Source organism: Botryllus schlosseri, chromosome 14 (assembly GCF_051294905.1).
Source record: "Botryllus schlosseri isolate E-star chromosome 14, Bs_hap1, whole genome shotgun sequence".
NCBI classification, from domain to species: domain Eukaryota; kingdom Metazoa; phylum Chordata; class Ascidiacea; order Stolidobranchia; family Styelidae; genus Botryllus; species Botryllus schlosseri.
Window position 1 is genome coordinate 7,133,860 of NC_137249.1, and position 14,097 is coordinate 7,147,956.

At 38.8% G+C, this 14,097-nt stretch overlaps 3 protein-coding genes across 3 annotated transcripts; all 3 read left to right on the plus strand.

Moving 5' to 3' along the window:
* Positions 1-2,249: 2,249 nt before the first annotated feature.
* LOC145456581 (spermidine synthase-like) lies at positions 2,250-4,587 on the plus strand. The gene has a single exon (XM_080334714.1). It carries the CDS (start codon positions 2,520-2,522, stop codon positions 3,384-3,386), a length of 867 nt encoding a protein of 288 aa, XP_080190840.1. The 5' UTR covers positions 2,250-2,519; the 3' UTR covers positions 3,387-4,587.
* A 24-nt stretch (positions 4,588-4,611) lies between these two features.
* Positions 4,612-6,535, plus strand: LOC145456580 (uroporphyrinogen decarboxylase-like). The gene has a single exon (XM_080334713.1). It carries the CDS (start codon positions 4,621-4,623, stop codon positions 5,695-5,697), a length of 1,077 nt encoding a protein of 358 aa, XP_080190839.1. The 5' UTR covers positions 4,612-4,620; the 3' UTR covers positions 5,698-6,535.
* Positions 6,380-13,884, plus strand: LOC145456578 (uncharacterized). The gene is made up of 6 exons (XM_080334711.1): positions 6,380-6,728; positions 7,258-7,397; positions 7,730-7,881; positions 11,867-12,046; positions 12,112-12,239; positions 12,897-13,884. Exons 1-6 carry the CDS (start codon positions 6,380-6,382, stop codon positions 13,220-13,222), a joined length of 1,275 nt encoding a protein of 424 aa, XP_080190837.1. The 3' UTR covers positions 13,223-13,884.
* Positions 13,885-14,097: the final 213 nt, after the last annotated feature.

Below are 14,097 nucleotides of genomic sequence, written 5' to 3' on the forward strand. Positions count from 1 at the left end.
TCGCCATTTATATAGCTCAGTGTGGAAAACCCATTCATTTTTCCATGGCATCAGTGATAAAAACTCTTTATTCGAGTTTTTTTTTGTGGAGGATACAGTCCATCCTCAAGATTACCGGACCACGACTGACCTATCGATCTCGCTTCCCATGACATGCCGCCCTATTTCTTGTCGCATTCTTTTTCTATACTATCTTCTTTACCTTCATTCAGTGTGCATGCCTCCTCTTTACATCGCCTAGGCCCAGGTGGGTGTCAGATTCCATAGACTACTCCTTGTCGCTTCGACATCTTCCTGTCTTTTCATTGTATCGCATTTTTGTGGTGTATTGAACTGATAAAATTGCTAATAAACCAATGATGATGATGATGATGATGATGTTTGACCAGCCCTGTCTACCCTACAAGTACCCAAGGTGACTATCGATGAGCTTTGGTGTAAATAGAATCCTAGTACATCTTGCATGACTGCGAAAATAACATAGTCTGTTTATATACAGGGGGTTACCATATTTTGAAATTGGGAAAGGAGGACACTTTTACCAAATCAGAAAAGTTATTTGATCAAGACTGAAAACAGAGGATTTTGCTATTTTTGCTGGAAAATTTTTGAAAAAAAAAGAAAAAAGGTCATCACTATCGTTCGATTTACACACTTTTTACTTGAATTTAGTAGTATTGACTAAAAATTAAAAATAAAAAAAGGTCGTCTTTTTCGATCGACTCCTGAATTACCCGCTCGGACGTCTGTATTTGCTATTTAGCGTCGTTTATGCCCATTTTCAGTTGAATCTGTCCCTTATCCTAGCTGTAAAGGAGGACAAATTGCCCAAAATGAGGACATTTAGGCGTCCTCGGAGGACATTTTCAAAAACCTAAAGGAGGACGTATGGTAATCATCATCATCATCATCATTGGTTTATTAGCAATTTTATCAGTTCAACACACCACAAAAAATGCGATACAATGAAAAGAAAGGAAGATGTCGAAGCGACTAGGAGTTGTCTATGGAATCGGACACCCACCTTGGCCTAGGCGATGTAAAGAGGAGGCATGCACACTGAATGAAAGTAAAGAAGATAGTATAGAAAAAGGAAGCGACAATAAATAGGGCAGTGGTCTGTTCAGAACATTACCCTGTTTATAGATTCGAAGATTAAAGGAGAACGAAAAAAGTAAGACCCTCCGCAACGCTGATGAACAATGTCCTCAATCGGAACGACACCGACATTAGAACATTCTCAAAAGCAGCACTTTCACTCAGCTCTGTGCCTGTGATACCCTCGATCCATGTGCAGTGTGCACCATAGAATATTAGGCTTTAGTGAGTAAATTGCTATTTGTGATTGTGGCTGGGCGCTGGAGAAGGTGGCTTTGGGTTGGCAATGTGTCCAACAGGTTTGAGAAGGAAAGTCATCGGCTGGCCATTATCTTTCACAAATTGAACCATGGTAATATTTATGAAAAAATCTCCTGCAGCCTGTAACGCAGAAGTATGTGCTAACTGGGACAAGGCTATGCAGTATAATTTATCAATACACGTGCGTCGTGCCCAATGTGCCGATGTCAGTCGGTATGTAGGTCGCGCCAAAGAATATAGAAGGACTTCTATATTCTTTGGGTCGCGCGTCTCAGCGTTAACAGCTTATGATTCGTCAGCATGTCCCACGGTATATTAGAAAGACAAATCATGATGTTTCTGACACTCAACCACTGCAATCTGTCGACCCATTACGTGTCGACCCTCAGTTATACTACTTTTGTTTGATTTTCCGACTATAATTAGATATCCCGATGATCGGCAATGCTCGCAAGTTGAGTCTTCCGCTGCATCCTCGTTTTAGACTTATTTCACACTATGAGCTCTGTAAAGAATATCTTAAAAAGACCAATGACTGACTGTTCCGTGTTGACGTGTTCCACATCTGCTTTTTCATTCAACACTGTGGTAGGAAGCTGGATTTTAGCAGTTTCCGCGTTTTAGGGGCCATTTCCACTTTTCAGCGTTTTAGGAACCCTACATGACATGAATCACGGGTTTTAATGTAGGCCGACATGCTACACTACTGAGGTTCCATAGCCTACTACACTCCATGCTAAGTATATATGAATGGAATTGATTCAATTAATAAATGTTTACATTGATATTTCCTTTGACCTATATGACCTATCAGAGTACATGTTAGAAATGATAAATCTCCCGAATAGAAGATCCTAAATGTTTGATGCTATCTTTTCATGTTATCGAAATAAATTGATGAAAATACAAAACATTTGAATGAATGATGGCTGTCATTCACTCGGCTGGTGTAAAAACCAATAATTCTAGTGTACTCATCCCAATTCTTCTACAGATCCCAGTAGGATGGGTGCAATGTAGTCATTTTATTGTCATCACTTGACCTAGTCCAATGATCATCACTGTTTACTAATCAATGTGCGGCATAGATTGTTGGAACTCAAATATTAACAGTGCTCATTCGTTAAAAGTTTAATTGACAGTTTGCCACATATCTAAATATGAATCTGATAGAAGATGGCTGGTTTCATGAAAAAAACAAATTATGGCCCGGACAGTGCATGTCCCTGAAGGTCGAGAAAGTCTTGTATCACGGAAAATCCGAATATCAAGACGTCATCGTATTTAAAAGTGCCAATCATGGTAATGTGCTCGTTCTGGACGGTGTCATTCAGTGTACTGAACGCGATGAATTCTCCTACCAAGAAATGATCGCACATATTCCGTTATTTAGTCATCCGAATCCTGAACATATTTTGGTCATTGGCGGTGGCGATGGTGGCGTGATACGTGAAATTATCAAGCATGACACTGTGAAAACTGTAACCCAATGTGAAATCGACGAAGACGTGATAACACTATCAAAGAAGTATCTCCCCAACATGGCGAGCGGATATTCCGACCCCAGAGTGACGACGCATATTGGTGATGGTTTCAAATTCATGGCGCAGCATCCTGGAACTTACGATGTCATTATCACCGACTCATCTGATCCGGATGGACCCGCCGAGTCTCTGTTTCAAGAGGAATACTACCAATTAATGAAAATGGCTCTGAAACCGAATGGAGTATTGTGCTGTCAAGGAGAATGCTTGTGGCTTCATTTGGATTTGATAAGAAAAATGAAAGAATTTTGCCAGAGAAACTTTCCGAAATTTGCATATTCTTACACCACCATTCCGACTTATCCAAGTGGGCAAATCGGGTTTATATTGTGCAGCTTGAATGAAGATACTGACTTTCCAGAGCCTGAGAGAACTCTTTCGGAGGACGAAATCGACAAACTGAAGTTAAAATATTACAATTCCGCGATTCACAAAGCGTCTTTTGTGCTTCCTCAATTTGCCAAGAAGGCATTAGCAAAGTAATGCGGTATTTATTATTTTGTGTCGAACGCATTTACGTTCAGAGATAGGTGAATTCTAAATTCGTGGGTAGAAGGTTTCAGTAAGTCAATCATACTAGTTGAGTTATTGTGGTTGGTATATTGATGCTATTCATTATAGGGCTGTTCAAACAAAAAACTTTTCTTTAAGATTTCACTGGCTACTTGATGAAATTGTTAGGTTGGTTAAAAAAACGCTGCACACCAACTTTGGCACAATTCCAACCAGTAGAAGCGAGATTCTCGTAGTTGAAAGTTTTGAATTTATCATTGAAAAATAAAAATTTCAAAATTTTTCTGTCAACCCCATAAAATTGTTAGGCTGTCAGTAGAGATGGATGATGCATACCAAATTTGGCTCAATTGCAACGACTAGAAGTGAAGTTATTGCAGTAGAAAAATTTGAATTTCATTAAAATGGTATTTACGGTGACTAATTCTTCAATTATTTATTATAAAATCATGGAATTATAAATTTTTCTACTACAATAATTTCGCTTCTAGTGGTGGAATTGAGCCAAATTTGGTATGCATCATCTCTACTGACAGACAGCCTAACAATTTTATGCGGTCGACAGAAAAATTTTGAAATTTTATTTTTTAATGATAAATTCACAACTTTCTACCGCAAGAATATTGCTTGTACTGGTTGGAATTAAGCCAAAGTTGGTGTGCAATGTTTTTTAACCAACCTAACAATTTTATCTAGTAGCCAGTAAAATCTGATGGAAAAGTTCATTTTTGAACAGCCCTTCTATTTATGCTTAGCCTGCATTCCATGTCATCATAATATTGCCATATTGTGTCCGACTATTGAATAGATAGTTACTTCAGTATTGTGTTTACACAAAGTTGTAATGTGAATATTTGTCAATTGATATACTTGAGCTAATTTGCTAAGTACATGCTGATATGTGTTGTGTATCATTGCAACAGTGCCTTCCCAATCCTTGCAGTGTTGAGGAAGTGGACTATCAGTTGAGTATTTTGATCTCAATTAATCATTTAGCATTCTGGAAAAGGTGCGATAACAATTGTTTTTGCTGGTGCAATATCATTTGAACTACAGTCAAAGACCACAATAACATGCAATTGTGTAATACCCATGAATTCGGGGCAATTATAACTGTGATTGATTTGCACCGAAAATTGATGCAAGATCATCAAAATTTTCTCAATTGCAGGTCATAGACATATTGTAGTTCTCAATAGTAAAGATGAGTCAAAATTTTCCTGCCATGAAAAACGATTTGCTGCTCCGGGCGGCGAAAGGAGAAAAGGTCGAAAGAGTCCCGGTATGGGTGATGCGTCAAGCCGGCAGATATTTACCCGAGTTCCGCGCGGTCCGAGAAAAGCACGACTTCTTCACAGTATGCCGTACGCCGGAACTAGCGTGCGAGGTGACCCTTCAGCCTTTGAGACGGTTCAAACTTGATGCGGCGATCATATTTTCCGATATTCTCGTCATCCCGCAAGCTCTCGGAATGGAAGTGCTAATGGTGCCCGGGAAAGGTCCCACTTTTCCGCAACCTCTGAAGTCTCCAGAAGATATGGAACGACTGAACCACAACCCTGACGTTCACAAGGAATTGGGATATGTGTTTGATGCACTGACATTGACTAGAACGAAACTAGAAGGCCAAGTTCCGTTGATTGGCTTTAGTGGGGCTCCATGGACATTGATGGCGTATATGGTGGAAGGAGGTGGCTCATCCACATACTCCAAACCACGTTCGTGGCTGTATAAATCGCCTAATGAAAGTAAAAAGCTGCTGACATTATTAACAGACACGATCATTGAATATTTGATTGGGCAGGTTGAAGCCGGCGCACAGTTACTGCAACTGTTCGATAGCCACGCTGGCGTGCTGGATAGAGAGTTGTTCCTGGAGTTTGCTCTGCCGTACTTGGTTAAAATTGTTGATAAAGTTAAAAGTGGGTTGAGAGAAAAGGGTATAGACCCGGTTCCAATGACCGTGTTCGCTAAAGGAGCACATTATGCTATCGAAGACATGGCAAAAACAAATTACGACATCATAGGTCTCGATTGGACAATGGATGCCTTGCACGCACGTCAGATTTCCAATGCTCACGGAAAAACTTTGCAAGGCAATCTCGATCCGGCGGCTTTGTACGCGCCTGTAGAACAAATTGCGGAAGCCACAAAATCAATGATAGCGAAATTCGGCACTAAAAGTTACATCGCCAACCTTGGACATGGAATGTATCCGGACATGTCTCCTGATCATTTGGAAGTGTTTGTCGACTCTGTGCACAAATATTCACAAAGCTGATTCCTGTAAAATTCTGTGTCTACGTTGAGATTTTCCGTTACTTTTGGTACTCATATAATTTGCAGATGCTATGAGAGATCGCACCAATTGAGCCTTATCGATCAAATCTAATGAGGAAAGTATTGAGGTTGATCGACTTGTGATATCCAGGCAAATCTGTCTGTTCTGTCAAATCTGTCCAATATCATTTGTAATAGCTGCATATTTGCAGTTCTGTTTATGAAGATTCAGTGCATACAATAGATATTACATTATACAAATGCTGTGTCGTTAATTGACTCGACAATATTTGATACACACAAAGAAACTAGAGTCGGTTTGATGCACTGTCTTCATCATTGAGTGGTTTTGGTCTTATCATTTTTTCATTGTCCTTACCTAAAGATGTTCGATGTAACCGTTAACACACTCTTCTCTCTTTCTGGCCATTGGTATTGTTAGCACTCATTAGTTTTGTATAAAATATGCCGGCCTATATTGCCAACTCTGTGCCTACTGGCCAATAAATGGGCTGCTCTCAGCCGTCACAAAAGTTTAGAGTCTGTGGCCCAGCAATGACATGAAGCAGTGTCCGTCAAGCCCCAGTTTTCCAGTGTTTCTGGTATAGGTCAATAATCCGAGAATTTGCTCAAATATGTTGCAAGGAATGCAATAAAGACCGTTTCTGGACTCGGTTTCAAAAATGCACACTATCACATATTTTTATTTCGTTCAATGCGTAAATGTGGAACACTATGTGGCGTTTTTGCCGTCGCTACGATGCGGAAGTAGTGCCATGACAGGATTTTGTTGCAATAATTCATCTCCTTGCTATCACTTTTTTTTTCGGATTACAAAGGTCGTTAGCCTAAAAAAAATGGACCAGCTGTCATTGAACTTGAAAATACCGGGGCCGCTGCTAAGCAAGCTCTTTCACCAATCGTATTGCGACGAAGGTTACTGCGGCGGTATTCTGTTCGGAGAAACAGCTACCACAACAAAGAATGAAATCACCGACTCCGATCACACAATGTCGGAACATGAAACTATATGTAAGCAAACTGTGTTAGCGATAATTATTATTACCTGAGGTGGAAGTCCCTAGCTCCAATCAAGGCGATTGATAAAGTGATTCTGGATCAAGTCTAATTCAATTCCACTTTGACGGTCTACGTCTTACAATCTTCTTCTGGCAATCCACATATGTGTGTGGTCTCGTGTGGTGGTTTATTTCAGTCAAATATATGCCCATGCTATGCATATTTCTTTAAGTGATGTTGTGAGCTGTGATTGTTACTTTTACTCAGGACTTTGAAATGTGATTTTCAGTCCATAATATGCCTCCAAGTGGTGATAGCCAAGTCATGATGATTAAATCTAGTAAGCGAATGGTTGTTTGGACAAACAGTCTGCTTTTTCTATTTATAGGATGTGTTCATGAAATAGCAAGTTCTTCTCGTTGTTTTAATATCTTTCCAAGATCGTTCAAACACTGATTCCAAAGCTTAACATTCTTGCTAGTGACAAGCTTAAGGATGCAAGCCATCTGTTGTAGAGGAATATTTCCGTTTGTTATTCCAGGTGTTCAGGACTATATGCCGATGTCTCGCAAGGAGTTCTTTTCGATGAAACATACAGAAGCTGACAAAAAACTTCTCGCAAGATGTGTAGGCTTCTATAAGATACGAAAATCCACCAACACCCTGTCTCTCCTCGAGAAGGTGAGAATTAGTCTTTTTGTTGCTAATATGCCTATTGCCTATAGTGTTATGCCTATAGGCACTACTTCTGTTGAATACTAGAATAAATTTTTCTGATAGTGTGACTAAACTGGTTTTATATTGAGGCTAATTTTAGTTTTCTATTCAAAATACTTCAAACAAGAAATCAACTTTTTGAAGGTGATTATCATGATTTTCAATACATATATCACGACCTTTAAAAGCTATTACAGCAGGCCTGCAATTCATTTCCTTCTAGTTTTCATCTGCTTCGGTGAACAGATTCTACAGCTCCACCTCCACTTAAATTTTTCTTTTTACTTTTGCTTCAGTCGATGCACAAAAGTCTCGTCAAGAAATTAAAAACCAGTGAAGTTCCATCGTCGAAATGTAGAGTCTCTACACTCTTGATTACGTTCGAAGAGAATGGTGACAATGCTTGCTTGTCATGGAAAATTCGAGCTTACACGCGCAAGCCAAAAGGGTAAATACTGTTGTTGTAAATCGGCTAGGCAATCGGCCATCGGTCATTCTTCATATTTTTGTATTTACCTCACAATTGGGATATAATGATATAAAGATAGGAGGTATGAAGTTATCCAAATGACTTGGGGTGGTTTTTTAATCAGACACCAACCGGGGCCTAGAGTAAATACGAGGCATGCACAGATTGCACACCGGATGAAAGTGATATAATATAGCATGAAAGGACAAGCAATGAAAATTAATGTGGTATGTGTGGGTAGGCAAAGTCTTGAAATCTGATTTCAAGCGCTGACTTGAATTTATAGGTGAGATGATCAATGTTGAGTAATGCTACGCTTTATATGCGATGTTGGATTTTGTCAGCTTGCGTATCTCGTACTACCTGTAAGATATCAAGTAGAAGTGTTCACGGTCTGTAAATATTTATCTTGTGCCGACTTTGGGTTCTTTGAGATCATTGAAATATATCACTATGACGGCATGATTCAACCCATTCATATTTATAGTCGTTGGGTATTTTTCCGTAGCCTCGTAGTTTTCAATTTACTTCTATGGTACTGTTGAACTCTACTGCAAATTTGGAAATTGATTAGTAGGCCTGTATTCAAATATTCATATTGAAATGACCCGGAATATTTTCGGCAGGCTCTCGGCATGGGTAATCGTAGGCAACTAGTAGAGAATAATGGAAAAGAACATCGTATATCAACAATCGTATCACCAAAATATGACGTCATCAGCATGAAATTTCGAATACGAGAGCGTTCAATGTACAATTTTTTGATGGTGCACGAACTGTTTTTGTTGACACGGCCTTGGCTGGTGAATTTTGATAAAAGGGTCATTCCATCCCAAATCAACCAAATTTTTTTCAAAAGATAACCCTATGGTCATGGATTTTATTCAAATCTCACACAAAAGGAGACAGTGATCTCCTGATCAGAAAAAACTTGATTTTATCGAAATCGGATAAGTCGTTGGGATTTTATCGCAGTGAGAAAAATACCACTTTTTGCGTTCATTGAACCATGTCAAAATGGCATTTCTGAACAACTTATTTTGCATGGATCTTTATACATGATGGGTTCGAGTTTTCGTGGGTGAATCAACGTTTTTGAGACCGCTGTTAAGTTAACTTTGAATGTGAACAATAATATGCTGGATATTTCAAAAGTTTATGGGTCAAATGAGCAGAGACGGTTGGACCCCCAAGGAAATCAGTCATGCATGACGGAATTTTCTGGGCGAAATTGTGAAAAAAGGTATACTTCAATTTTATTGAGTAAGGTATCAAATGAAAGCTAAGAACAAATACAATGCAGTAATAGGAATCCCAATAGTGATTTCAAGGATCTAAGCAGTGTTATAGCAAGAAAACTAAGGCCATATTTCCCCCGTGTCAGAAGGTATTTTGGGGGGCATAATTTATACAGCTGCTTGGTTACGTGATTAAGTATATTAATTAGCTAGCACTGTCCATTTCCTTCCATGGTGCAAGTGATATCAAACATTTAATCAAGTTATTATTCATCAGTCAAAGATATAAGGAAGTGCCTAGTTCTATATTATACATAACATTTCACTCTAACATGTCCGAGTAACCAATACATAGACAGTCATAGACAGAACCCCTGAGTGTGCCTTTTGGGGTGTTGTTGTTTCGTGACACAAGATTTTAATTGATGAAGTTGAGTGTGGTGCATTTTCGGAATGCAAAATTTTGAATCATTGAAAATATCATAGGATTGCTTTACAAAGCACAATCAGTTGCAAATATTGCTTTGTAATTCGTATCTAACCGTTCTTTCTTTGAGCACCTCGTCTATCCTTAGATTAAATTACCAGCTACTGGTTAATATCAGAAAAAGAATTATATTAGGCCTACTTTGTTGCGCTTTTATGTTACTTTTCTTCGCACGTCACTTGTTGCTGTAATGTCACAAAATGAACGTAGAGTGAGATTTATTAGGCATGTGCTCCCAAATTCCATCTTCATCTTGTCACAATTTGGTGAAATATATTTATATTCTAGCTTACGAGATAGCGCCTCATTTGGCAAACTAATACCATTACAATCAAGCTTCTAGGTCATTGTATTTGGATTTGACACCAAATTTTGTAATGATACATCATTTTGGATAAAATATGGTTTGGGCAGGGTGGTGATACGATATTGGCCATTATCTTTGAACAGTTCGTCATTCTTATACATTATCTTTAAAACCGCAATTCTCGACCATTTGTCTCCATTAGTTTAAAAATCATCTGTAAGTAGTTAATTTGGTCATTTTAATCCTTAGGCCTACTAATAGAAAACAATCAAACTTGAATGGTCCAACAAATATGGTAATCACACTGAGTGTACAAGTCAGGATATATTATAAACTTGTCAGCATACATGATATATTAAAGCATTTCTGATTGATGTATCTATCCGGTTCATGATGAGGTTGGAGAATGTGAATTCATGCAAGACGGTATACTTGTGATCAACCCACAAATTTTACTACTGTGTTTGAATACGAAAAATGGAAATTAGACATTCTCGACTTGGAAAATGTCTCTACAATTGATAATTATCAATTATAATTCATAAACTATGAACATGAACATGTACTTCGTGTTTCAAGTTTTGTTTTGCTTGAATGACTGATGAGGCACTGTCTCTTCTGACCGCATGCCCCTACCAATGCCAGTCACAAATCTCAATTTTGCAAACAATTTCAGTTATGCACTTGGACGGGTGACGCATACATGTGACATTGAGCTTTCAAGATGAATCTTTGCCACTTAAAAAGAATAATTCCTATGGAACCAGATCATATGTGCACAGTGCAGTTATCAAAATTATCTTTTTCAACCATGCACAGCTGCTATACCGCCCGACTATTTGAACATTAATAATCTATACACAATACACCACTCACCAAAATATGAAATATAAAAAGCAGGAATATCAAGTAAGCCCTGCCCCAAGCTATTACATATGCTTAATGAAGTATTAATCTATAATATATCAAGGTGTATAAAAAAATATATAACCCAAAATACCTTCAGACACATGGGAAATATATGAATATAGTTTTCTTGTTATAACGCAGCTTAGATCCTTGAAATCACTATTGGCATTGCTTTTATTGGACAGTGCTCGTTCTTAGCTTTCATATGATACCTTACTCAATAAATTTGAAGCATACCTTTTTTCACAATTCAGCCTGAAAAAAGTCATCACGCATGACTGATTTTACTCCAGCATTACCTTTAGCCCCCCTTTCAACCCCAAACGGCTAGGTTATTATCATAATAAAAATATTCAAAATGAGTGTTAGGCTATGTACTTTCTGAAAATGTACTCCATTTAAAGCCACAGAGAAAGACTAATTTCCAGTAAAATTCTAAAGTTTATGATCTAAAAAATGATACCTCTTAACGGTTGACTGAGCACAAAAAGTGCACTTTTTCAAATCCCCATAAATCATAAACCGCTGAATGTATTTCCGCGAAATAACTTTTGTTCAGTTTGAAATTGATCTATGTTGCTTGGGAATTGCATTTGATGTTCATTTTGAAACATGTGGTTATCTGCCTCAGTTGATTTGGGCTGGAATTACCCAAAAGTCTACTCCAAGGCACACTAATGAAAGTGTGAACGGCTCCTCCCAACGACACGAAATCTGTCACCTCGATGATTTTTTGCGCAAGCAAGATTATCCAACATATGCTTGCCGATGGCCGAATTTATGGCCTTTGATTGCTTAGCATCAAGCTTGAGCGGATGAGTCGAGAGTGAGATTTTCACCGGGTGTGTTGCGCGTGTCAGCCGAAAATATTCGGGTTCATTTCCATATAAATGTACTATTCAATTGTATATTGTAGTTCTGTGCCTCCAAGAAGCCCTTGAAATTTGGAAAGGATATAATCAGCCGCCAAGTGAAGCACACTTGCCTGCCTGCCACCTCTACAAGCCTTTCACTTTTTTGCAGTAACTATACAACACTCAGAGTGAGAATCACCAACCTTCAAGGCTCCGTTTTCGGATCTTACATCACAAATCCAAACCCGCCCGGCGAAGTCTTGTCGGTTTCGGCAAATACAATCCTTGAGTCGTTTCAGTCGTCGATATCTTCCGGTCCTGGCAAAATCTCGCTTGTTGAATCAACAAGGTAAGCTGTGATATTTTAGAGGCGCCAACGTATCGCCCTTTTTGAGGCTTTGATTTTGCGATCAGGGAGGTTACCGACGATTTGGTGACAGAATTGGAGAACGCTGTCGATCAATTAGGGCGACACGAGCGACTTTTGGGGGAACGTTGCCAGGAGAAATCTGTTCTGTTAAGCCAAATCGAGTTGCTGACCGGTGAGTTGTTGTTGGAGAAATAATTTGCCGATTTAGAAGAGTTAGCGCAATTTTCTGCAAGCAATACAAATTCGTCCTGGTCTTGGTAGGAGATAGGACTTGGTGGAATAAAGGTGTAATCGTAAATGTTATGAATTTCATCGTATATTGATAATAGACGTAATTCGGGCAGTCGTAATTTCGTGAAGGCACGAGCATTCGACACTTGAGCATGTGGGGTAAAGCTTGAGTTAGGGTTAGATTCAATGATAGTTTGGGGTAAGGGTTAATTTTAGGACTAGCATTAGGGTTAAGGATTTATGGTCACTCGCTCAAGTGTCGTATATTCAACTGTCGTCTTTAGTCGTGTCGCATGCTCAAATGTCGGAAAATATATTCCTAGCATATCCCATGAAATTGAGTTTATTGTAAGATGTGTAGGATCATTTCATTATAAAAGTAGCATTAAACGAACACCGAATACAGTTCTATAACGCATTTGCCCATACTGCTATCAAGGAGCGACAACCTTCTTACTGTCCATTTTAACAAAGATATTTTACTTGATACTGTACTTCGGGCTCGCCCTGTTTTCTCACCTAACGCGTTAAATATATGCACCACTACGGAAGAATCGGTCGAATTTTTTCCATTCGTACATTGTAAGCGCAATTACAGCGCAAATAGACGAAATCAATGCCAAGAGGACATCGGCGACCGAAGGAGTCCAGGGTCACCGTGCCGGTCAGGTTCTCGAACATGATCACGAAATGGAGCCCACGGCATCGCCAATGTCAGAAGAGAATTATCGGAAAGCTAAAAGGAGAAGTCTTCACGACATGAAATTGCGGTCTTCCGTCGTTGCGATGGAAAAATCGGAGGCTTCTCAAGGAGCCAAATCGTCTCCCGATTCAATTTCGAGCTCTGCTAATCATGACACTGAACGGAACAGTGGTGATGTGACTAGGAAGGGTGATTTGATAAAATTAGACGATACTCTGTAACTTTACATCTGCAAGCTTCCCACCTTCTTGTTCCATACGTAATTGCCATTCATATGCTAAGGCTGTAATTGGAAACTGTACTACACGATCCGATTCAAAAACATATGGAAAATTTGACTAATAAATGTAGAAAGCTTGATAATGTTTCGTGTAGTAGACGCTGATGAAAAATTCGCATTAAGTATCGTAGAAAATTACTAATTGTTCCAATTAAGTCAGTTTCGTTACTATCGTACTGGTCAGAATCTCTGTATATTTAAAATTTATTTGCATTACTTGCTTCCATTGTTCTTCATGTTTGTATCAGTGGCGGGTCGTTACCTTGACATATTGGCCATATTTATTAATGGATACGATTGTTGATATTCAATGTTCTTTCAGCTCTCTACTAGTTGCTGATGAGTTAGCTTGAAATACTAGGGTTTATTTCAATATAATTATATTATTTATTGGATACCTTTCAATAAAATACTTGTTGCATGCCTGGAAACAACCATTACCTAACATGTTAACCACATCGCAAATTTGATGGTATGGTGCGACCCGCCACTGGTTTGAGTTGTGCTTTGGTCATGAATTTATGTTGAATGTTTTAAACACTGATGCATTATGTTTTCAGTTGATGCAGTTATTTGAGAGTTGAATATATCGATGAAACTGTGCTGGTGTCTGTCGGGATCGTGCTTGCATGTTTGTGTACTTGAAATTCCAACACATTTACTGTAACGTATATTGTTGGCCCTACTCAAATACTTGTAGTGTAGTGTAAATTTTGTTACGCGACGATGTTTCTCTCAAGTAAATGCAGGCAGGTGGATGAATATAGGCCGCCTAAGGGAACAGATGCGATGTTATTGTGATTACAATCATTAGAT